This window comes from Pleurodeles waltl, chromosome 8, assembly GCF_031143425.1.
Source record: "Pleurodeles waltl isolate 20211129_DDA chromosome 8, aPleWal1.hap1.20221129, whole genome shotgun sequence".
In the NCBI taxonomy this organism is placed as follows: Eukaryota; Metazoa; Chordata; class Amphibia; order Caudata; family Salamandridae; genus Pleurodeles; species Pleurodeles waltl.
In genome coordinates this window covers 1480381132-1480407546 of record NC_090447.1, presented here as the reverse complement: position 1 = coordinate 1480407546, position 26415 = coordinate 1480381132, and the positions used below count along the sequence as shown (strand labels likewise).

Sequence of the window (26415 nt, the reverse complement as noted above, 5' to 3'; positions counted from 1 at the left end):
ATTTGTCCTTGTGCAGGAAAGAGTTGGGAGAGTGAAAATCCAAAACAGGACGAAGGCCTTCATCCTTCTTTGGCACAAGGAAGTAAGATGATTAACATCCTGGTCTCTACTTCCAATTGCGGTACCTGGCTCCTTTGGTTAATAAAGCCTGCACCTCCAGTCACAAAATGGACAGATGGTCCTCCAAAAGCTACTCTGATGCAAGTGCCCAAAAGCAATGGCAGGGCCTCAAGGATCTCAGCAGCTCTCCTAATAACAGTGGCTGGTCCGAGGGGAAAACAAACCCAGCATCGGGTGAAGTATGCAACCCACTGGCCTCCTGTAAGTCCATGTACCAATTGTCTTCATCATAAAGTGGGGGCAAACTCTTCCCTGTGCACTCCACTGTCATCTCCACATGGCAGGCTCTGGTCGGAGTGGGAGCCAAAAACTTGGTGTGGTGCCTGTGCGCGACTGCACGATAATGCATGAATAGAGTCTGAGTTTGATGGATTGAGGTTGTCCGCAGGATTTTTTGTAAGCCAGCAGTGGCTTCATATTTGTAAACCAAGTGCCAAATGCATCTGGGATGTGTGTTTAGACATTTCACAGTCGCAATGAGGGTGAGAGCGAGACACACTGAAGGATTTTTAAAATACCAAGTCAACCATCTGTAAATATATAGTGAAAATGGAATCAAGCACAATGGAATAAACTTGAAATTATAATTTGAACATAAACATTACAAAAAACAAGGAGTGCAAGCGACTATGACACCTTGAGATTGGTTCAGTGGGAAAATGCCTGGTATAAATTGTGGAAGCCGCCCCCAGAATCATTTTTCTGAGCAGATCCATCTTTAGGGCTGCAGGAGGAGCAGGCAGAGCTTGTACAATACCAACAGAAGGCGCAGGAATGTTGGTGGTAACTGCTGGAGAAGGCCATACCAGCAGAGCAATGGACAGCCAGAAACTGAGGGTACATGCACAGGGGGAACTGGTGCTGGAGGGTGACCACAAGGCATAGCAACACAAGGCACAGGATCAGCTGGAATCCTGTCTTCACAGGGGAGCAGAAACATTGTCCTACTTTATTTAGAGCACTTATTTCTGCACCCACATCTAACTCTGTCAGGATCTGGAGATGGGGCTTGGCCTCTGTCCCCAGGCGAGTCATGGAGGGTGTTTGTCTGACAGTGGCTCCCTTCCTTCTCTGACAGCTGCCTTTTAATAACAGTACCTCCACCACACAGAGGCAAATATCACATTTTAGAGGAAACAAACCACCAGTCCAACAGAGAAGTGAGATTGTCTATCAGTAGAGCGCCCTAGTGTGTAACATATTTTTAGCACTTGTGTCTCTCGTTATCCCACAGGCAGTGACCCTATTTAGGAGCTGGCTGCTAGACCACTGGTGTCTGCTTTCCATTTCACTGGGATAAGAACTACCAGAATGAGATGAATTGGTAAATTGATGAGGTTTCTGCCAGAGCTTCTCTCTTCATTGGTGTGATTGCTGGGTTGACCTGGGGATATGTCCATCTGCAGCACCAGCAATGCAGGGGAAATAGTGCTTGTTTAATTAACACATCTACTAAAGCAAGGAAATCAGTATGCTTCAGGATATTAACTACGGCACCACTCCCCATCTGAATGGACCCTACCTGCGGGTTGTATATCAAAGTATCGACTGCAGAAATCTCGAACTGCACCTACATAATAGACTCGAAAATACCAACTACCACTATAGATCAAGGTAAGACTACATGTGGAACACAGAATTACTGTTCTAACGCTACATCTACTTATCTTGCTGAGATCAATTCAAGTGTGGAGTCAATATATGTGCTGGTCGATATTTAAAACTCAGTAGTTTGGTAAGACACCCATGAGGACAGATGCAACCGTTGAACCTAAGGAGTCAACCTCTACTTCTACACAGTAAAAAACAGGACTATGCATCGATTTATACTTTTGCCCTCCTCATAATGTGGAGGAGTGCGCTAAAATATTTTTGGAAATAATTAAGTTTAAATGGCAACACAGTGTCTGTCACCTGGGGCCACGTGAAATACTAGGTAGGGGAACAAAGTGGTAATGTGTCAATCAACTTGTGCTAACATGGTAGGTGGTTATCTAATGTACACGGTATTAAGGAAATCAGCAATAGAAGCTAAGCGAGAGGTCACCAAGAAAGGGCATGGACATCTTCATGTCTATATAAATGCATCAGCAAAGCCAGTTTCATGGAGTTACATCGGGTATTTCCTCTCACCTACATGGAACAGCTCAACGCTTACCTGTGGTTGCGCGGACACATTTGAAGACGCGGATTCTCCTGTTTCATGCCTGAAATGACTCTGGTTCTCGTAATCTACAGAAAAAGGTTGCAATCCAATTTTGTGGCAGATCCTACAGTGCCTTATAGTGCTTACACTATTTATCCTATGTTGTGTGGAGTTACGGCGAGCGGTTTGCCACCCTAAACTAAAATATGAATAAATATGTTAAAACATTCACAAGCCCCACAATGCTCCACCGTTTAGGAAGCCATACACTGTTGATGAAACATCAGAATGACTGGCTGTTCAATGTGAAAAGCTATGATTTTGTGAAGTATGAAGGATACATGTTAAGCATGTATATATACCCATAAGTTAAAAAGTGCAGACTAACATACAAAACAATTGAGTGGTGAACACGCTAGATGTTTTTCTATGGGTGATGCAGAAAAAGTAGGAGCTTAAGGGGGGAAAGAGGGGATAGGATAGTGAATGTCTATTTGCAGCTCGTATTGCCTATCACCGCGTGAGTTTGGCTCCTTACTGGCTGATCGTGTGAAGGGAGCTGAAATCATGTGACACACGATGGCACTGTGGCCCTCATTCCGCCGCCCGCCAGAATTCAGCCCTCCATAATACCGCTCCGCGGTCAAAAGACAGCGGAGGGTATTATGAGTTTTACCCTGGGCTGGCGGGCGGTCTCCAAAAGACCGCCCGCCAGCCCAGGGAAAAACTCCCTTCCCACGATGAAGCCGGCTCGTAATCGAGCCGGCGGAGTGGGAAGGTGCGACGGGTGCTGTTGCACCCGTCGCGTATTTCACTGTCTGCAAGGCAGACAGTGAAATACATTTTGGGGCCCTCTTACGGGGGCCCCTGCAGTGCCCATGCCGTTGGCATGGGCACTGCAGGAGCCCCCAGGGGCCCCGCGACTCCCCCTCCCGCCATCCGGTTCCCGGCGGGAGAACCGCCAGGAACTGGATGGCGGGAGGGGGAGTCGGAATCCCCAAGCCGGCGCAGCAAGCTGCGCCGGCTTGGAGGATTCCTTGGGGGCAGCGGGAAACCGGCGGGAGACCGCCGGTTTCCCTTCTCTGACCGCGGCTAAGCCGCCGCGGTCAGAATGCCCCGCGGGGCACCGCCGGCCTGTCGGCGGTGCCTCCCCGTCCAGCGGCCCTGGCGGTTCTATACCGCCAGGGTCGTAATGAGGGCCTGTGTGAGCTGGCAGGTCTGCATATGTAAAGAGTGGTCTTTAGATCTGCATCTACCCGTACTCTGACCAAGGATTGTATTTAGCTAAGAAATCCCTTAGTTTAAATCAGGAGTAATCAGAGAACCAAACATTCAGGAATTCAGGCATTCTAGCACAGTCTCTCTCTGATGGGAAACGTCCGGAACAACGACTCCGGAACAACAACTACTTTGACAACGCAAGCGTAACCACACTTGCGCGAACAACGACTCCCTTTTCTTTGCCTTGACCACACATGTGCTGAACAACGCACATGCGTGGTTAAGGCAGAGAAAAAGAGAGTACATCGGGAGAGGACGCGGTCAGGTAAGTGGGGGTAATTTTTTTTAGGGCCGGGAGTGGGGTAGTTTGGTTTTTAGGGGTGGGGGATTTTTTTTTTTTTAGGGGCGGGATGGGGGTGTTTGGGTAATTTTGTTTTTAGAGTGGGTAGAGTAGGCGGTGTTTTGTTTTTAGGGTCGGGTCAGGGTGGGGGTAGTTTTGTCTTTAGGGGCAGGGTGGTGGGGTCAGGGTAGTTTTGTTTTAAAGGGTGGGAGTCGGAGTAGATTTTTTTTTGTGGTGGGGGTAGGGTTGGGGTAGTTTTGATTTTAGGGCAGGTAAGGGGTGGTTGTTTTCAGGGCGGGTTGGGGGCAAGGAAGGTTTTAGGGCTCTGGGTGGGTGGGGGGTTGGAGGGTCAAGGTAGTGCTGTTTTTAGGGAGGGTGGGGGGTTTGGGGTAGTTTTGTTTTTAGGGTGTTCCCACACATGCCTTTACTAGGCATCATTTTGCAACGAAAAATTGTAAAGGCATGCGTGTGAAAGACATTTGTGGTAACAACGCAGTAGCTGTTGCGACCGCGTTGTTCAGGCATACGTGGTTCACAAATTAGTTGTTCCATCATTAATTCCTCTGTGATGAATGCGTTGAGATGAAATACTAGCTTCTTTCACATCTCTCATACCTGAGACTTTATCCTGCTAGCTCTGCAGTTTTAAACTGAAGCATTCAATAAGGTGGCTTCCATCTTAGGTCGGTACTGTAATTCTTGGGTCCCAGCTTGGAGCCTAGAGAAAGCTGATATACAACTGCTTCTCATACAGAAGACATGCCTTGAAAAGCTGTGTCATTTCTATAACATGTTTACAATTCTTGATGCATGCCAAAGTATTTTACTGAGGAAAAAAAATGAACGGTGGACTTTCATAAAATTAACAAATGATTGTATTGTGAAATACAGGTATGAAGCTCTCATTGGGCATGTTTCAAATGTAACACTCCACCAAAGCCATGGCCAAAGAAGAAGCAGCCCATGCATCACTGCAGTTAAATTTCAGCCTGAATAAACACCTCACTGCCTTACCTTGTTTCCACACAAAGCATCTCAGGCACCTAAAAAGCCATAGGATGCCCTCCCACTACTCGCAGAGCCCTAGATACCATAGGGTAGCTATCTCCCTTGAAACGGTAAAGAGCAGCTTAATTGAGCACTCATGCCCAGCTTTGAACCTCAATGCCATCTCTTATCAGCTCTAAATCTTCATCAAGAACATGAGATTGCTATTAAGAGAAATATGAGATTCTGCCCTCCCTGGTGAACTCAATGAATTTCCATCTCCAACCCAATTACCAAGGACAGGGAAAACTGCCTAAAGAATGCGGCTGCAAGGCAATGGCAAACATGCTGCAAGGGGTCAACACCATCCATACACTGGGGGCACACGGAAAAGAGAATGTTTATGGAAGAAAAAATGTGTCCACTTGGACAAACTAACAGAAGGAAACCATTTCTCCTGGGCCTGCCACATAACTGCAGATCAGCATAGCTTGGAGATTGCAAACTTAATCTCAGGAAACAACCTGAATTCTATGTTCCTGATCAAAACATGGTTGAATTATTCCTCTGAACCAGTGGTAGAGTGATTTGCCCCTTTGGAATACACAGTTACCCACTTGCACAGAATAGAGAGGTCAGGAGGCAGAGCAGCTGTGAGTCACATAAACTCCACAAAATATGACAGTCTAAAGTAAAGTTATAAATTTTTCACCATGCAATATCTTGCAATCGAAGTATAAACCTAGTGGCCCTAATCATATTAAGCTCCATGTCAGTTACCTCTCACTTAAACATAATCACATTTTTACGGAACACTTGAATAAACTCATCAGTTAATCTTTAATAAAGTCAAGTTACAACATTTGTAGGTGATTTCAACCTTCACTGGAGGAAAAGGAATAAATCATTGCATCTCTTCTCTCCTCGTTCTTACTCTACCACGGTCTCATTCAAGTTTGTACAATCCTCACACAAAAAGGCTTCGCTCTGTTTCTCTTAATAAAAGAAGGGTGGATCAAGACTGATGACCCAAACCTAGTAGGCTGGTCAGACCACGGCCTCATCCCCTTCTTGGTCCACTTCTCCATTGTTGTAACCACAGAGGAGCGGGGGAGGTCCAATCAATGTGTCAGAGATTGGTGGAACTTTGATACTTCAAAGCACTGAGAGTAAGTAATGTAAAACAATCCACCACCACAATCAGGAAGTCAATGGGTTCACAGCTCAGTACAATGAGCAGGAGATAGGGATAATAGCTTACATTGTCCAAACAATACTTAAAGACAAAACAAAAAAAAGATGAGTATATTGGTTCTCCAAAGAGGTGATCGAGGCTAGGAAAGCTCTGACAGCACCCAGACACATTTGATGTTAAAACCACTGCTTGAAGAACATGGTGCATATTCAAACTGAAAAAATAAAAATAAATGTATCTTCAAAGTCACATCTACCTATGCAAAAAGGCAGATAGAACAAGAAAAAACATACTTCTAAGGATTAGCAAAAATAGTGAAACAATCTACTCTTCCCAACATTTCCAGAAAATAAGGTGAAGAGTACTCCAGTTTTTTCAGGGAGGTGAAGAAGACGGACCTCTCCATTACACACCTCATTAAATTCCAGGTCTACTATACCATCTGACAAAAAATTGCTCATTGAAATTGCCAAAACTAGAAATTCATCTCCTTTCGCTGAACCCTGCGTCACCATAGTTCTCAAGGAAGTTATCACCTGTCACCATAGACTATCAACCTGATTAATGCCACATTATTCTGTGACATGGTTTCAGAATGTAAAAATTAGTCCAGGGCTTGTTTTAGGAAAGAACAAACATAGGGCAGATCCTGACAATCTCAATAACTTTCACCTGGTTTCTTATCTTCCTTTTCTTTTTAAAGTTCTAGAAACCTGCATGGAAGCCCAGCTCAAACACTCAACTGCACAAAGCAACCCACTATGGGGGTTATTCTAACTTTGGAGGAGTGTTAATCCGTCCCAAAAGTGACGTTAAAGTGACGGATATACCACCAGCCGTATTACGAGTTCCATAGGATATAATGGACTCGTAATACGGCTGGTGGTAAATCCGTCACTTTTCCGTCACTTTTGGGACGGATTAACACCTCCTCCGAAGTTAGAATAACCCCCCATATGCCTTAAAAACAGTAATTTCTCTGTATCCTGGATAAAATGACGACAAACCAGGCAAATGTCAAAAACTTCCTCAAAGACACAATGAGGATGAATGACAGAGCCCTCAGCTGGTTCTCATTATATTTGGAAAACCAGTGTTGATTATTAAAATGGCCAATTTCCTATCTAAACCTGAGGCTCCAATAAGTTGTTCTCTTTGGCGGACTGAGGGGATTTGGAATGGGTTCCCCGCTGGACACTTTCCTTGATGAATGTGTGACTACAGGAAGTGTTTGCAGTCCTGACCATGTTGGAAGCACCAGCCTACAGCTGGGCTACCACATCTGCATGGTGAAGGTAAGCAATCCTTCTTTCACCTGCATGTAGATGTGCTTACCAATTGTATAAGCATCTTATATCTTACTCGCCCTGCTGAATGCCTTGGACCTTTCATAGGCCTGTAGTCAGGGGCAGAAACATGCCGGCGATAAATTTGATATATTGGCCATTGCACCCATAAAACATTCCCTTTTTGTTTTTAAAATTGTATGTATACCTAGACTACCCACCAATAAAGGGAATTTCCACAGGTTTATTCTAAGGTATTTTTATATCTGAAACACCGTTCTATTCAGTTGTCTTACTTTACATAAGTACTCCCCACAAAGTGGAGGTCAAGTCCGCCTTGGTAGAATCATTTTTTCCAAGGTGTGGTGGGAAGCTGATGATTAAGAATGCCACATTACGTGGGAGTCTTCTTTATACAGAAAAACTAGATCTGGTTTCATAACCTAGGGTAGCCAACACGAACAAATATTATTGTTCTCTATTGTCACTGTGCCCTGTAACATTTTGTTTGGATATACTAAATACTGAAGGATGTGTGGTGTGCCATCTGTTCTTTATTTTTCAGTGTGTAGCCGCCCTCCTCATCCTCAGAAATTTCATAGCCCTTTTATGCAGATGATATCTAGCTGTATCTGAAAACCTCCTCTCTCAAAGATGCTAAATTCATGACCAATGTGCTTGAGGATATTGTAGCCTGGATGTCACTAGAACGCCAAATTCTAACTCAGAGTTTGCCAAAAATGTTTTAAATACCATCTGAACTCAAATGACATAACAAGGTGGTCCCTCTTGTGCCTCATTTAGTTGCTAAATGGCCTCTCATTTGCTACTAGGTCTAAAAAGAAGGGAAATGAGAGAATTCCACAAGTAGAAAAGAGAGCTCTAAAAGCTCCCCCTACCTTCTGTTCTAGTCATTGCGGTCATGAACCCTGAGACCAGTGGTAGCAAGGGCAGCGCAACTGGGCAAGACACGTGGTTGTAACTGCCGCCTCTAGCTAACTCAAATTTTTGTCCATGTTGGGACAATATGTTATGAGCACAATAATTATAAATACCTATTATTCAGCACCAAGATTCTCCACAGGAGAACATGCACTTTACAAATACAGGCATTCTGTTATGTCGTGTCAATACATTACCCTATCCTGGTATTCATAGTAATGACCTTATTACTAAGTAACTGAATACCCTAGATTTGTACTGATGAAAAGAAAACCATTTAAACCTGAATAAAATCAGCCTCTAAATAACAAGGCCAAATGACACCGAACTACACACTAGCATTTATCAAATGCAATTTTGCCCCAGTTAAGTGCTCAATTTGGTGCATTATGTTAAACCTCACATATAGAAGACACTACTTAACACATGAATATATTGGAGGGCATGCCCTGGCTCAGTGTTACAGTTCCCCAATCCCACTGATGGGCTGGTGCTTAAGAATTCCTGGTGTAGAGGTAGGATCAGTTCTCCCTCATGGTTCACCTTTTTTCAGTTCTAATTTAGAAACCTAGAAGTGTTGAAGTGGTGTCATTATGTCTCAAAGGCGGTTGATATATTTTTTACTAAACACTATTTTGCACCTCAGTGCCGTAGAGAGTCAACTCTGTGTTGACTGAAAGCCTTAATTCCCATTAATTATCCATGAATTCCACACTGTGGAAGATACAGTTGATCTTATTGAGCCCTTGTGGCCTTGCTGGGTGTTTCAGGAGACCCTGTGAACCACATCAATTCTCAATGGCTAAATACAGCTATTACCACTATAAATAAAATGAATGACTCACAATTTGTGGCATGAACAATTTTGGAGTGCGTTGTGTTGTCCAGAGGTCATTGCTTCCTAAACCTGTTGGGATTTGATTCTCCTGCTTCCTTGCGCCCTGGACTAGGAATTAGACTTTTCCTGATTCCCATTGCATACACCTCCAAATGATCCAGCATATGAAAAACAGCCTAGATACTGCATCAGGATTTTCAGAAATTAACCTTTTCATCCAGCTCTGGGTCTGTCTTGGGAGTCTATATTTGTCCCCTGCCTGCAGCTCCGCCTTGGATCCCATTAAGCTTTTCTGTAGAACTCTGAAAACAACCCTATCTTCGAACATCCCCAAGGGCTCTCTCCCTGGGCCTTCACCTGCAGCCCTGTTACTCATTGCACAGCTATGCCTTGGAGTTCAAACCACGGCACTACACTGGATCTTTGAATTAATTCCTGCCCTCCATTTGTGTTCATAGCCCTGTCACAAAGGTAGCTCAACCATCTTTGAGTCAAGCTAAACCAAAGCAATATGATAACTACATTTAGTTCACGCCAATTCAGTGCAATGTGATACACCTATCTCAACCATACTTAGTTCATGCCAACCCAAAGCAAAAGGATAAATCCATTTCAATAACCTGAAATTCAAGCCAAACCCAAACAGTATGATAAGCCTAGTCCAACCACATTAGTTTCCCACCAAATCAAAGCAACTTGATACAACTACCTCAACAATCTTTAGTTCACGCCAAACCTAAGTAATAGGATAAATCTAGCTCAACCACCTGTAGTTTGTGTGAAACACAAGCAATATAATAAACCTAACTCAACTGCTTTAGTTTAGGCCATATCAAAGCACCATGATAAATCTAGTTCAACCATCTGTAGTTCACACCATACCAAAGCAATAGGATAATGTAGTGAATTGTATGTAGAATGCAGGAACACCAGACCAGACGTAATCCTTGAAATTATCTATGGTATTTATTCAAATTCATTTTCATTAAAAGGAACTCTAACCACATAACAGCGTCCTGCCTCCCATCTTCATCTCTCATTCACCTTCCTACATTCCATTCAATAATTTCCCTTTGGTACATTACCATAGTGCCACTGAAGAGGGAGTCTAAGAGCATACCAAACAAAACTACAATACAAAATGAAAGGAACAATAAAGGAAAGGATACACATTACAAATATAACAATTCTACAGATAAATTCAGCTCAACTACCTTCAGTTTATGCCATATCAAAGCAATATGATACACCTAGCTCAATCATCTTTAGTGTATGCCAAATCAAAGCAATATGACAACCCAAACCCAGCCATGGTTAGCTCATACCAACCCACACCATTTGGATAAATCTAGGTCAACAACAAGTATTTTGAGCCAACCCAAGGCAATATGATAACCCTAACTTAACCACTGTTAGTTCACACTAAATCAAAGCAACATGGTACACCTAGCTGAGCCATCACTAGTTCACGTCAAACCAAAGCAATAGGATACATTTAGCACAACCTCCTGTAGTTCGAGTCACACTGAAGCAATATGATAAATCAAGCTCAGCCACCTTTAGGTCGCACCCAATCGAAGCAACATGATAAACCTAGCTTAACCATCTTTAGTTCACACCAAAGCAACAGGGTAAATCTAGCTCAATCATCTGTAGTTTGAGCCAAAATAAAGCAATATGATAAGTCTCGCTCAACCACCATTAGTTTATGTTAAATCAAAGCAACATAGTAAACCTAGCCTTCCCATCTTTTGTTCATACCACACCAGAGCAATAGGATAAATCTAGCTCAATCATCTGATGTTTGAACCATATCAAAGCAATATATGTCTAGCTCAACCACCTTTAGTTCACATCAAATGAAAGCAACATGGTAAAACTAGCCCAACCATCTTTAGTTCACACCAAACTAAAGCAATAGGATAACCCAAGCCTAATCCTCCATAGTTTGAGCCAAACTAAAGCAATATGATACCTTAACCTCTTGTAGTTCCAGGCAAACCAAAGCAATATTTTAAAAGTGTTCCACATCCTAACATACTACAGGTTTCAATTGAACAATTAAGTGACCAGAAATAAATATTTAAGATAGGACTTAACAATGGGTTCTATGGGGCAGGTGTTTTCTCTGATCCGGAGAAACCAACCTAAACCAAAACTAGGACCAGTGTAACTCTTACCTGACTTCACTCTTACAGCCCGAGGATGCTCTTTTTGCCATGCCTGGGCCTTTCCGAACACGATGGCTTTTGTCTCTGGTCCTGCTCTGCTAATTCTAACCTGCTACTGAAGCCTTAGGTTAGATTCTTTATCCTGTTCAGGTTTTGGGCATTCCTATAAAATGTTTTAGATAATTTCCTTGGCAACTCAACTTTAACATTCTAGAACCCTTCCTGTTGCCAAAAGAGGTGGCCAACATTTTTCCATTACAGACTACGCATGTCAATTTGCTTTCTCCTGTGTGTATCCTCTAATAGTACTGTCTTATAGTCTGTAGGCCACTTTCTGAGTCACTGTGGATGACAGGCACAGACTTCTACTGTGCACCTAGGTACGATCTCCTCCCCTGCAAATCATGGTTCCTTTTATTTCCGTTATCTGACATATGTAAGCTTTGATGCTCCAATAAAAGGAAAGTGAGAATAATGTCAGTAGCATCACCAATGAGCCCTTATGCCTTGTAGTAGTAAAGATATGAACCTTGAAAAGAAGCTGCTTCTTGCTACATGGATTCAAAGCTGCAAGAAATTTTTCAAATGCCGCTACACAGAATATTGCACAGGCCGTCTCCTCTCACAATGCAATAGTCAGGATCCCTTAACGGGTGCTTCAACAGATGAGATACTTGTAACATACACGTGGGAGCAGAGCGAGGGAGGGAGAAACAGTGGTTATATGGGAACAATAGTTCTGAGAAGTTTCCTTATTGCTGCAATGGATTCAGCCACTCAAGGGCAACAGCTTTATCGTAGTCGATTTTCTAACAGGATGCTTGGGTTTTATGATTGCAGTGATCTAAGAAAAGAATTTCCAGGAAGCCCCACTTCTGTAATATCCCTGCTGGGGCACCTGGTACCGGAAGTGGCTTGCATGCAGCCTATTAGCATGTCTTCTGGATTAGTGCAGCATTTCATACAAACAAGCACATTATGATTAACAGTGTGCACACCGTTGCTGGCAGTGATGTTATCAAGAGCGGATACTGGAAAATGCTTTACACTATTGTGTAGAAGAAGGAAAGGCATACTACTAATTTCATGGGTTTTATTGCTGCTTAGTGGCTTGCTGGACCACAGTGGTACAAAATGGGGAAAGTATATAAGAATGTTTTTTATCCTGTTTGTAGGAATTTGAGGGGAATGCATCAGTTAATTTCAGATTTTCCGGGAATTCCCTGGTGCCGCGTATAACAACCCTCATGTCTAAGCCTGTCTTTGCCCCTCCAAAAGGGCCAATGCTTCTGGGGTTTCATTACGTCTGGGGCAAAAATTGGTTCTAGCAGTTTGGGCCAGACTACACTATTTGGACTGATCTTAATAAAGTGATCCCCACTCTAAGGGCAAAGTTGCAGCAAAAAGTGATGGGAAATTCCACCCAAAAATAGACCCCCATTCAGGGGGGGTGTAGCATAGGTCAGATCATGTTAGATCTCTAGGAAAACCAGTAATATGTAAATGATTCACATTCAACCTAAATGGATTGGCATTTCACCTATGCTGATTTCAGGAAATCCTGGTATGGATCCAGCCCTTCTGGTCAATGTTAAGCACCCTGCTTAGATGAAAACTTTCTCACCACAGAGTGACTTCTCCGTGAGCTGGGGGAGGTATTCTTGTTGCTGGGAAACAATGGCCTGATGCACCAAAGGGTTTTTAACCATTCTATGTCTGTGGGGAAATGTGTTGATACATTAGGGCCAAAGTTTCTAAACTACTGTAAATATAGAAAATAATAAAGCATCACTAACTGTTTCTAGGTTTTTCGCACATCCACCAGCCATACGGAGAGTCAGTGGAAAAAAGGAACATAATCCTCCGCTAAACTGGTTCAATTAGAGGCTAATGGGTAAAAATGTAAGGTTATAGTCTGGCTGCCGAAGTCAAACATTATACCAAGTCAGAGCTCAGTCTTTATGGAACCCACAGTTTCTCATGTGACTGATTTAGAGTTGGCTGGTATCAGAAAATCCTCCGATTTGAGAAGGGAGCACATAAAACGGTGGAGATTCCATTAGTATAGGTTTCTCATTCATTTTATCAATGTGGTGGAGGAAATGTTACAGGTGGATTTTCTGGTGGACTTAGCACTATTACTACAAATCAGAGTTTTCCTCTAAACCACTAAACTTTAACTCAAGCACTAAAAGAGGAACATAATGAGTACACTTGCTTGGGGGTGGGTGGGATGTGAACTGCCACAAAACATGCTTTGTGGCTCCAACCACAATGTCTCTGAAGAACAGCAATAGGGGTGTGTTGGACATTTGGGTTTCTGGTTGACAGAGGTATGCCTCTGATCAAGCAGGAATCATAATCCGAGCCAGGGTAGGTCACAAACGCACCCTGAATTAACAAGTGCTCACCTTTTGGTAGCTTGGCATAGAGCATTCGGGCTTAACTTAAGAGTCGGTGAGTAAAGTATTTGTGCAACACTTTAAACAGTAAAAAGGTGAAAACACCATACAAAACCACACCTGGTTAGGAATATAGAACTTAATTTAATAAATAAAACAAGACCAAAACGTTAAAAATTGTAGAAGTCGAACTTAAGTTTTGAAGTTTTAAAGATTAAACTGTAAAATAGCGCTTGGAAACAATAAGCGTCAATCAGGGATATCTGGTTGCGCCGGACTGGGATAAAGTCAAAAGTTCAGGCTGACTGCCATGGAGCACAGGCCAGGCACAGGAACCCAGTGAGGCCTGCTGAACAAAAGTACCTTAATCTTGGCTGTGTCGTCATCGAAGATGCAGAGTGCAGCAGAAGCAATGCACAAGTGTCGATCCCAGAAGATGCATCGATTCCGAGAGGCGGTGGGTTCGGAGTCAAAGCGCCAGGTCTGTTTGTGCAATGGCAGTAATTCACTGGTTTTGATCCATGCAACAGGAGTGATGCGCATATTCTGATCCATGCAATAGGAGCGATGTGCCGGTTCCGATCCACAGAATAGCGGTGATGCTTTGGGTTGCATTGGGTCCAGGACTGGGGTGCACCACTTGGCAGGGAAGACTGACAGATGGCAGAGTCCAGGTGTAGAAGTGGGTTGGTTGTAAGTCTTTCATGTCCTTAAGACTTCAGATCACGAAGCTAGCTGACTAGCCCTTGGAGTGACACTGGTTCGGGGTTCGAGAGATGCAGGTTCAGTTCTTCTCACTCCCAGGCAAGAGGGCAGCAGGTATAGGTTAGGAAAGCAGGAGTCTAGTAAAAATCAGTTCAGCAGAGTGGCAGGCCTTCAACAGCAGTCCTTCTTCCTGGCAGAGTATCCACAGGTCAAGAAGTGTACTGAAGTGGTGGGGTCGGAGGCCCAGTACTCACACCCAGTTGGGCCCCTGAGGTGGGGGAGACTTCAAAGACATGCTTTTGAAGAACACAGAGTCTCTGCCCTTCCTGCCCAGGCTCCAGACTCACTACAGGGAGTTATGCACCTCCTTGTGTTTGGACAGGACACAGCCTATTCAGTTGACAGTGAGGCTGTGCCCAGTTCCTTCCTCCCATCCTGCCGAGGATTGCGCATCAAGGCGCATCAAGTCACACCTAAGCTTCCATTGTGTGTGGCTGTTGAAGGGGAATACAAAATTCCCAGCTGTCACCCCACCCTAGACATGTGGTCAGAGGCAGACAGCAGGCACCAAACGGCTTAAGTAAGAAAATGCCAACTTTCCAAAAGAGGCATTTTCAGAATTGCAATTTAAAATTTGACTTCACCATAAATTAAGCTGTGATTCCAGAGACACCAAACTCGAAAATATGCCAACTGAGGGTAATCCAATGTTACCACATTTTAGGGAAAGAGCACACACGCTTTAGCACTGGTTAGCAGTGGTAAAGTGCGCAGAATCCCAAGGCCAGCAAAAATGAAGTCAGCAAAAACAGGACGTCTGAAGGCAAAAAGTTAGGGGAAACCACGACAAGGATGCCAAGTCTAACAGGGTAATTCACAAAAGCATTCATGAGTACATGAAGTAGTACTCCAGTGGTATTAATTCACATACTCATAATTGCCTATGTAATTCAGACGCAGTTTGGAATACAGAAATATGAAAATAGGGTTTATGTGTGCCAAAAGAGTGCTCATTAAAAAAAGGAATCCATCCAACCCGAAACATTAATGAAGGTCAGCTTAAATATTATGGGCCCAGTTCACCAAGGGATTTATAGGCATATAAAGCTAATTAGTAATACAGGAACACCATTTCACCAGCTAATGAACTGGCCTCTGTATTTTTGTCTCCCAAACATTGCCTTCAGTGCTGGCTCCTTTGCTATGGCGAATGAGCGTCACCCCCATGTCTGAGCTAGCAGCAGGAAAATAGGATGATAGTTGACTATAATTTTATTTTTCTGCTGATGGCTCACCCAGCAGTGTAGGTAGGGGCGGGGCTGGGCCATGGGAGGTTGCAGGTGGGAGGAGAGAGGAGTGCACGTCTGAGGCCGGCCAAACACACATGTGCACTTAGGTTTCTCCAGCCTGGCTGTGTTTAACAGCTGGGCTGGGGAGACTGCACAGAACCCAGGGCTGGTTCTGAGCAGCAGTCTGAGATGCTCAGACCAATCCTGGGGCTGCTTTCATGCTAAGTACAGCATAAAAGCAGCCTCGGGATTGCTGGGGAGCCTGTGCAGGTGTCCCAGTGAATGCTGGGACACCACATTGACAAAAGAGAAGCGAGGAACGAGGCTGCGACGTCCGTGAAGGTAAGTTTAATTCATTTTTTTATTTTCTCCCCTCCGTGCACACCCCCCTCCACCGCCCTCCCCTCCCGTTGTGATTTGCGGCGGCCGCTGCCAAATGCCTATAACCAACAATAATTTCTACTTTACATATTTTGCCTACACATGTGCGAATAACCCCCCGACTCTTCATGCCTGCCCTTATAGTGAGATCGATGACTGAGCCTCCACTCACCTCTTGCTCCCTGGGCGGGGTGGTAAAGCTGCCTGTCCAGTCTGAAGGAGGAACATGCACGTGCTAAAATTGGGAAATTGCAAACACAACACATGACAATAAAACAGTGTGATTGGAAAGGGCGAGCAGTACACAATCATGATATAAATATGACAGCAGGGCCTTTTTAAAGGTATGTATGTATTTCATAAAATGGTCACATGACACCAGGCAGAGTTTGTAAATCTCTCAACGAGGAAGATGGGGAAGGCTGCAGGGCACCCCCGAACCACTACTCGGTTTGTGCACCTACTTTCAGCATACTGTAGGTGCACAGGAGCGTAAAAACAAATCTAGGCGTTATGTCCAAAATCCAGACTGACTGACGTGGAATCCGCAGATGTTTATGGCCGGAAATAGAACTTCTGCCTTTAGAATTTCTGGGTGAATGGTAAAGTTTCTGGAGTCGAAATGTTACGTCCACAACCAGAAATGGGACATTTGGGCAAATGTAAGGAGCAACCACAAACTTATCAATTCGGGGGCATTCACATACATGTTGCATGACTTGAAAATACATGAAAAAAAGCAAACCCCCCCAGAACCGAGTTTGTTGCCTGGGAATGAATGGGGTAGGAGACACATGCATAAATCCTCTACATTTATGAGGGGGAGAATGATTAAAGGAAGAACTACGTAAAAGGGAACATCAAAGCAGAAGGGCATAACTTGCATACATTTCCATGCATACTACTGGCGAATTTTTCGACAAAGCCAGAAAGTTACACAATCTGTAGGTGCAGCGTGCACATGCACAATTCGTATATCGCTGACTGCCCCCAAAATGTATATAAGCTGGCATCAGTGATCACTTAACTAAATGACTTTAAGGAGAAAATATTCTGTAATACAGAGAGAGTGAGTGACATTTTATGGCACACTATGGGTCAGATTTATCATTATTTCACGCAGCAAGCCACCTATCTCCTTATGTGGAAGCGAAGGAATGCGCCATATTTAACATGGTAGAGCACACTCCAGTCCTTGCGCTGGCATACAATGAGCTGCCTTCTGCCTATGCAGGCACCCTAGCACCGTGGCAGGATTGGTTTGTGCAGGAAGGGGCACATTCCAGCACAAAACAATCCTCAGAGGCATTTTCCTCTTTCAAACAAAACAGTGAGGAGAAATAAATATGTTTCTCCTCGTTGCACCTCGCCTGGAAAGAAGTAGCATTTTGACCCTTTGCCAGGTTTACCCGTGCTGCAAATCTGGGATCACCCACACTCCACCCACTGAACACCCACCTGGGGCAGAGAAACGCAAAGGCAGAGCAGATAGCTGATTTATCGGGGTGGCCTTGCGTGGCTTGATAAATCTCACTTAAATTATCCATCATCCTTGACACTCCTTGCATGCGGCACGGGCGATGCAAAACCCTTGATAAATATGCCCCGATATGCGAATGGGTCATTAGGTGCTGTTCTAAAATTAAAGCTTATAATGCTAACTTGAGAATTGTATTGTTAGAAGGTTTTGATGGTTGTTTATTAAAGTTCTTGGGGAAAACTAACAATAACTTATTTATACACTGGGAGACGGAGGGCTGCTCTGATTGGTCGATGCCAAAACTGATTATTTGCCTATAGGCAAATGCAGCCATGTGTCAAAGCACTTATGTTATCAAAACACATACACATCCATACATACATACCAATAGTACAGAAGAAGAGAGGGCTTTAGGTCAGTCCCCATTAGCTATTGGCATATATCTAAAGCTGCCCTTAAGAGCATGATTATTGGCAAACCCAATCCATTCCAAAACGTCCGTCATGCATGCACGAACATATATGGCAGCCATCTTGTATTGGAATGTGAAATAAACATAAGAAATTCCATTACACGATGCTTGCAAGGCAGTCATGTTGCAGAAGAGTTCAATTTTTTTAGACTTGAGTACAACTATCTGCGTTTGTCTCAATTCTAGTTACCCTAGCCTCCCCCCTGCCACGCTGGCCACCACAGGCCACCTGTCCTTCACAAGAACCCTGTTCCTCAATCACTACTTAAGGCTGTCAGTGGCCTACATATACATCCACTCCTAATGTTGTGAAGTCCTACTACACTCAAAGGTAGTCAAAGCGTAAGGTGACCAAACCATCTGTTGGGTACGTAGATGGACAGTCTGTGAATTCAGCCTAATGATGTTTTTCTGTTGTTCACCTTTTAAATTATGGCATTAGTCTGTAAAATCAGTACTTCTGTGTCTCATGACAGCTATTCTGGGAGTCGCATGAGTGGGAGTGACTTTTTATGTATACGGTGATCTAGGATGGGAGCTCTGACAGCACTTCAGCCAATATTAGTGTGCTGCAAAGATCTTTGAAGTGTTCATTGGTTGTGGACTTTGCACGTGCCTCTACAATGTACAAACCCCCTCCAGGTTGGTTGACAGGCATCTCGCAGATTGGAGTGGGCTGGGCTGATTCGGTGGGTGACCTACCATGAGTCAGCATTCGACTGGTCAGTAAACGTAACTAGAAGGTTATAGTCACTCCTGGTCCTAGTAGGAACCGCTGCTGCCATTTACCATTCTAGATGAGAGGTGGGCTGAGGGAAGGAGGCAGTGCGCTGGCATGGCAGTTTGGAACAGGGTTGACACCACACGGTGAGTGTGAGTGTTGGGTCCACCTCAGACCAAGGTGTCAGGTAAAACAACTGACAGACAGCTCAAGGTGGCTCGACAGGCCCTGCTATCTCCTGCTCAAGTTTTTACTGCTTTGGCCGGGTTGGCAACTTACATTCATGGCCGCAGCAAACATTGGCAAAGCCGAGACCCATTGGTTTTGCCAATGCCTGTTTGTAAACAGTGCTCTCCACCAAACTTTAACTGTTTCTTAGGCTGAAAATAACAGGGCTTACTATCATCATAATAGATGTTTTCCTTTCCAGAAGATTAATTTGATCCGTGAATGTTATATTTGTTACTAATATATTGACAGAAACATCACTTAGGGCTTTGCAATATCAGTAGAACGCAGAGCATGATGCAGAACACAACATTTTCTTCAGCTAAGACCAACATACTTATGGCACTTCGGAAAAAGTACTTACGTATTCTTCGCAAACAACTTCAACAGCCAGCAGTTCTCCCTTCAGAAAATTGATTTCTTCCTTGAATGTAAAGAAAATGGTATATTATACGAACGAATGGAGTACAAAATGTACCAATGGTCTGTTGCACTATAGCTATCTATTAAAAACTGTGTAATATTTGGACTGTTTGATAAGAGCTCCTGTCTGCAAAATAAATATTTACTTTTCACAGTGAGTCTTCTAAAAGCTTTTGTACCTAAAGAGAGGCCATCAGACACACCTCCCCTCCCCAGACACTGTGAAAGCTGGAAGTCTATCTCTAGCTGATGATACTGACACACAGAGGGCATGCTCGCTTCTTTTGGAGGGTCGAGGCTGCACATCTTTCTGGTGTATCAAGGCCACCACTGCAAGGACTGAGATCAGCAGAAGTGTTGGGGGGGCGCCAAGCTCAGCAGTTACGGCTCATGGCCCCTCCCTGCAGACTTCTGAAGGTCAGTGAGGCGCTGTGCACTTCCTGTTTGCTCGCTTTGACAGGACCTGAAGACACCGTGGAGCCTTCCTAAGGCCAGAGTGTGTGGCTGTCCTGCTTATAAATGGCCGCAGCGCATCACAATCACTTCTGCACACAACTGAAGATGCTTATAGAGCCAAGCAGTCTGTACAGCATATAACAGAGTATACTGTATAGTTTGTCCCTCTGGTGCATATGTACAGTTTTCCTGAGACCCTCTTGCTTCCACTGCAGCTCTCCACTCCAGTTCCCCAAACCCTGCTGTATGTGTTCAGTACCTTTTCCTATGCAGCATCCATACGTTTGTAAAGCCCTTTTACCCCTACAAGCAGATGAGCGCAGTGCAGGTTCATGCAAGATCTGCCTCGGAGTAAAGAGGTGGGGGAGGGGCAGGACAAGATGGGGCTCAGGGGAAGCAGGATGGGGCTCAGGGTGGACAGGGTATGCTAAAGGGATGCATTATGTGGCAAGCTTTGGCAAGATGTGGTTGAGGGTCACATAGTGTCGCTGAAGTCGGCAGGATGTGGCTCAGGGTATATGTGGGTGGCTGCGGAAACCCACAATGTGGCAAGTGTGAGACTGGTGTGGCTGAGAGCGGTGAGAAATTGGCTGAGGGTGTGGATTGTGGGGTTGGAGGTTTCCGGGTGTTGCTGAGAGTGCGCATAATTTTACAGATGGTTCACAAGTTGTGGCTGAGAGTGCACAGTTCGACTAAACGTGGAGAATGGGCATGGCATACCTGAGATGGGCACTGTGTCATTGTTTATTTCTCTTCTTTCTTGTGGTACTTACACCACGTCCCCAATTACATTAACACTTTTAGGCACTAAGGCCACCAAGGGCCCTCCCACCCTAGCCCATCTATTGTCTCAATTAAATTACATTCCTTTTTAAATGATCCCTTTGTTGGCCATTCACCTTGACTTTGACAGAGCCTTATAAGGGGCCATCATTCTAACTGAAGTCAAGTTTTGTACTTTTTTCAAGCCCTTAGAGACGGAGACGAGATTGACAAGATAGAGTGATAGCAGTGTACAACATGGATATAACCTGGAATCTTCTAACTAAAATCTGCAAGACCACTCCTGAGAAGAGGGAGGCATACAGCTTTATGAAGAATTTGTGAGGAGAGAGAGTATCCACTAAAAACATTGTTACCAAAGATAAGTAACTTTTTATCTTTTAAGTTTTATTCACAGATATTCTTTAAAGGAAGCAGTACAAGGACACACGACAACAGTTGGTTTACAGGTGAACATCACATAGGTTGCCTGGTTTCCTTCACATGGATGCACTTAGAGTCTCGGGTGTACCCGTCACATTTTTGTTTTGGGCCCTCATGTCTCGGAGTGGCACAGCTAGGTTGTGCTTTAATCAGTGGACTCTGGCATAACATTGTAATGTATACTTCTCACGCGCGGATCACAATGGGAGTCTTTTACTGCATGTTCTACATTGGTAGCATCGTTTCTAACATGGCCAAGGGAGAGTCTAGTCTCAACTCTACACATTTGTACTTCTCTCTCTTTTCCCTCATGGGGGAGCTGTCTCTCTGTGGCTTCCAAACTGCATTCAAACTGGTTAAGGGTTTCTTTGTTGTCATTTTAACAAACTGTAAAGTGAGCTTTTTATGTATACTAGTATACTAGTCTTGTAGAAGAAACACGTCAGCTGCCATTTCAGAGATGTGTTGTACATGATAGATTTGGAGTAAGCACGTGAAGAATGAAGAGAAACCTTTGTTTGCTTCCATGACTGATACTTCGTGGGAGTGTAATTTACAAATCGTGGGGATTTATTTGAGTGTTTCGGTACTATTCATGTATATGTTCAAAACCCATTACTGAATCGCAAAAGAGGTTTTCGATTACATTTCGAATCCTAAATTGAGAGTGGTGATTTAAGGGCATCCCTTCCAATTTGCGATTTCTTATGATAACTACCAATAGTTTGGGGCCATAATTGCGGTCACAGATCATTATTAGGTTATCAATACCTGAAACGAAGTGGTAACCCATTCACAAACAGGAAGGGGTCTCTTGGAGACCCCTACCTCTTTGTGGATGTTGTAAAGAAACATTTTTTAAGAGTAGGCAGTGGTCCATAGGACCACTGTTTAATCGTAATAAAGGTTTTGGAAGCTTTAAGGAAAGCAGGATGTGCTAAAAAAAAAGATGGCTGTATTTAAAGGCAGTCACAGACATGGTGGTCTGCTGACCCCAGCAGGCCACCATCCCTGTGACTGCAGCAATTTGCAGTGAGTCGCAATTTAAGACCTACTTCATGCATAATAATGAAGTAGGTCAAACTGTGACCTCCCTACAAATTGGAATTTTGCAAACCAACTAGTTTGAATATATCTTGGTTCTCAAAAAACCAATGCATTTGCTAAAAGTCAGTGTTGAAATTGAGACCACTGTTACCAAATGCATTGCATGAACATAAGGCCCTGTGTTCTCAAATTCATATCTCTGCTTATGGTCCTAAAAGTATAGGCTGGAGGGTGATATATCCTCCTCAGAAAGTGGTGAGGAGGATGTGGATTCTATTCAATCTCAATTCTCAGATCAAAGGGGGAAATATTCTGAGACAGATATGATGCTTGATCGGCTATTCAGAATTTGCCTAAATGTGGGTTTTTCAAAGGATCAATTATCTAACAACTCATCTGAGACTGTATTAGGGCAATTTCTGTGGGCCTCTTCTATGAGCTTTCGTTTCCAGAAACATGCATTGGATGGGAGTGGAAAGACCCAGACAAGATTAACATCTCCAGATTTATGTCTAAACTATTCTTTGGAAGAAATAGAAATGTCTATTTCGGATTCAGTCTTAGTAAATTCTCTAGTGGCCAGTCAGGTAAGATAAATCGTTATGGCAGAGGAGAACGTTCTTAAAGATCAGACTAACACGAAAATAGACTCAGGCTTAAAGAGGTATGTGGTAGCTCATATAACTACAAGAGCATGGCCTGTGTGGCCATTTCAAGTCAATGCCCCATACTGCTTTTCAAATAACCTTTTAAATAAGTCAGGAGGGCTGAGAGAGCTCCTATCGTATATTTTTTCCAATGTAGAAGATGCCTTGGCCCTGGCAGAAATGCCACAATAGCAGCCAGGAGGAATGTATTCTTGAAGGACTGGCCCACAGATTCTGCACAGAAGAATGCTGTGCTGTGAATGCTTTTTGAAGAGGCCAATTTGTTTGGATTAGAAACAGAGAGGAAAGGACTTTGTCACTTTAAAGAAAGGAACACAACCTCTTAGTTTTGTCAACCTTCAAGTTCCAGTTCTTCTGTGCAAGAATCCTCTAAAGCCCCATTTTGACAGCCATCTAGTGGATCTTCAGGCCAGCATCAGTTTTCCTTTTCCAAAAACAGGTGTTATAAGTGCTAATTTGAACATAAGGAAAAACTACAATCACCAGTGAAGGCACAGTGTGGGAGGTGGCCTACAGCGGCCAGACGGGAAGCAATACAGCTTTTCAAGACAGCATAGGAAGTATCTACTCCAGACAGTTTAGTATTAAAGATCATTAGACAGAGAACCAGAAGAGACTAGGATCATAACTATGCAATGCCCTCAAAGCTTGGTCAGGAATGAAGCAATGTTATCTGCCTTTCATTCTCTGCTGGTTAAGATGGCAGGGAGAGAGGAGGGAAAGGTACTTATTTAAACATGCCCTTAGTTCCCAAGGCTGTACGATGATTCGGATTAGAGACAGTCTTTTGGAATAGCAGTAAGTAGATCTAGAAAATCCTTGTCACGATGGAACCTTTGCTCTGATCATTTCGCTAGTTCCATGAGGTGCAATTATGATAACACTAGATTTCATGGATGCATACTTCCACATTCCAATATGGCTTGGTCTTCAAAGATTCCTAAGATTTTGTCTCCTGGAAAAGTATTACCAGTTCACACAGATGATGGCTCCACTAGCAGCATCTTTACATCTACAGGGCTGGGGCCTCTTTCCATATGTAGACGATTGGCTTCCCCTTCAAAAGAGGAAGCAGGACAAGGGGGCTGCCCAGAAGTGTCTCTTACAAAATGGCCTGCTCATCCATCTTCAGAGTGCAAAATGGAACCTGGGCAAGACAAACTTTCCACTTCAGGACAGGTATTGCGATAGAGACTGTCTAACAGAAAGAGTGAACAAAAAAAAACTCATGGCAGTGCTTTCGCAGTTACTAGCACAACATGAAGCTCTGGCTCATCTGTGGCTAAGGGTACAAGGGAATATGTCATCTAGTGTGTTCCAAACCACCTCTGGTTGATCTCCTGAAGTATTGGAGTCCTGCATCCAGGACGTTTGTAAAGGAAATTCCAGTTAGTTTTACTTATCAGGTAGACACAGCCAGAGTGATGATGACTCAACAATCTTTAACACTGGTCTGCTGACAGTGGTGATAATGAATACCAATGCAAAGGGGTGGGGTTCAACACTAACAGCTTTGTCAATACAAGACAAGTGGTATTACAAGGATAAGCAGAACTCTTCCAATTGGAAAGAACTGTCTTCAGTTGTATTGAGCTCAAATCTAACTTCAATTTCAATTTCATTTCTGCCAAATCATCATGTTTTGAAACTGAAGGACAATCTGGTTAACTTGTTGTATGTACAAACACCAGATCAACAACCCTCAATGTTGTGGCCATGAAAACAGGAGTGTGGGCAGAGCATCTTCTCCTATCATTGAAAGCTGTTCACATGAGAGGGAAGGGCAATGCGACAGTGGACAATTTCTGATTGTGTCTTTCTAATGTCGCAAGATGTATCTCTGTCTCCTATGCTCTTCAAATCTACATACATGAAATTCAGGAGAACCCTTCTAGACCTCTGCTGCCCTCTGATGAATGCTCAGCTTCCTAGGACCTGTTCTTGGTTTCCAGTTCCAGGAGCTTGGGCAGTGGATGCCCTCTCTACACCTTGGCCTCTTTGTTTCTTTTATGACGTTCCTCCTTTTCCACTTATCACTTGATTTCGTCTAAAGATTATGGAAGAAGCAGCTGAGGTGATAGTAGCTCTTCCATCCTGGCCTTGGAAGATGTAGTTCCCTTCACTTCAGTCCACTGCTCTGTCTCCTTTTTGGAAGATTCCATGTTCTCCTTTCCCGCTTCAAGCATCAAGGTGCCTTCCTCCGTGGTAGCTGTCAATATCTGTGTGGAAGTTGCAATGGTTGGAGTCCAAGCCAGGGTGAATCTCAGTTCATTTAGCTAAGGCTAGCAAGAAATCTAGATGTTTATCCACTTTGAAAGCATACTCTAAGCACTGAAAACACTTTCAGGACTTGTGTACTTTGAAATCCTTGTCACCTACTGGCTGCAACATTTATTCTGTTCTTCGGTTTTTTATGATGGTCTTGAAAATAATTCATCAGTTGCTATTCTTAAAGCTCAATATTCAGCAATTAATACTTTTTGCAGATCTTTGGGTGGTTTTGGCAACAAAGACTACCTTGACTTCTGGTTGTTAATATGGTTTTCTATTGCTTAATCTTTGGGATGGCCTTTTTACCACCTTGAAATCCACTGCTAGATCTTAAATGTCTTCAGCAATGTCCGTCTGCACTTAGTAGAAGAGAAATTAGAGTTTTGGATGGCAGTATTACACTGAAAACGGATTCAGCGTCCATTCCTACGGCAGCTTCTATGGTACACAGATCAGAAAAGTATGCTTCTGGTATTTTTCTTTCTCCCACTTGGATTGATTTAGACCTGGCTTATCCATTGAGTAGCTTGTGAGCTGCTGCTAGCTCCTCGGTTACCTGTAAGTAGCACTCATGTGTGCTGGCCAGCCTACTAAATTAGAATCATAAATGTATATGAGAACGAGTGCTCAGGATGAAAATCTGTGTTTTTGCAGATTTCTAAGATGAAGTTTGAAGAAAAACATATATTATAAAGCTCACATTTGACTTTGGTCATACAGAGGGGAGACTTTATACTCATACTATTACCTTGGTGCCAGTGGCACTGCAGCGATGGCTGTTTTGTCTTACACATGTACAGGCATTACACATTGATACAGCCTTTTTTGCATTAGTGCTGGCAACCGTGCCTGATGCACTAAAGTGATCACCGGTGGTAATCCTGCGTGTGGTGGCCACTAACATAATCTTGCTTGATGTGGCCACTATCACACCACTGATCACATCAGTAGCTCAGGATGATTTTCAATGAATATGTGTAGCTCTCATGAAAGAAAAGGCTGGAGACCCTTGCTCTGGACCTTGTATTAAGTGTGAGTATTTGTTTGTAACATCTGGAGGTTCTGCTCAAGGAGAATAGACTTCAAACACATCGATCAACAGATTGATTCATATGATTATTGCTTTGGCTTATTTTGTATCAGACACTTCTCTTCTAGAAATGATATATGTGGAAGATGAACAAGGGGTGTCGGGCCTCTTGGGCTCAGATTCTGGGGGGCTCTCTCATAGATATTTGCCATGCGGAAACTTTTGTTAGACACTTTGTGTATGATAGAGTTCTTTAGGACACTGTGTTGAGTTCTGTAACACCCTGGGTTTTTAATGTATTGCACTCATTCAATTTTTGTAGAACATTATTTGGTGTCTATGGTACTTAATATTTCTTCTTTTCACAACTGAAGTCTATTATGGCTTTGG

General features: G+C 43.5%; 1 protein-coding gene across 3 annotated transcripts in view; it reads right to left on the bottom strand.

The window, feature by feature from the left end:
* The window catches only part of TEX55 (testis expressed 55), a 404270-nt gene that overhangs the window by 189029 nt on the left and 188826 nt on the right, over positions 1-26415 (bottom strand). For all 3 annotated transcript variants that reach the window (XM_069202663.1, XM_069202664.1, XM_069202665.1), the window contains 2 exons: positions 19289-19348; positions 16196-16258 (listed from right to left, as the gene is read on the bottom strand). In XM_069202663.1, the coding sequence (XP_069058764.1) occupies positions 16196-16258; positions 19289-19348 (123 nt within the window). The remainder of the gene's footprint in view (positions 1-16195; positions 16259-19288; positions 19349-26415) is intronic.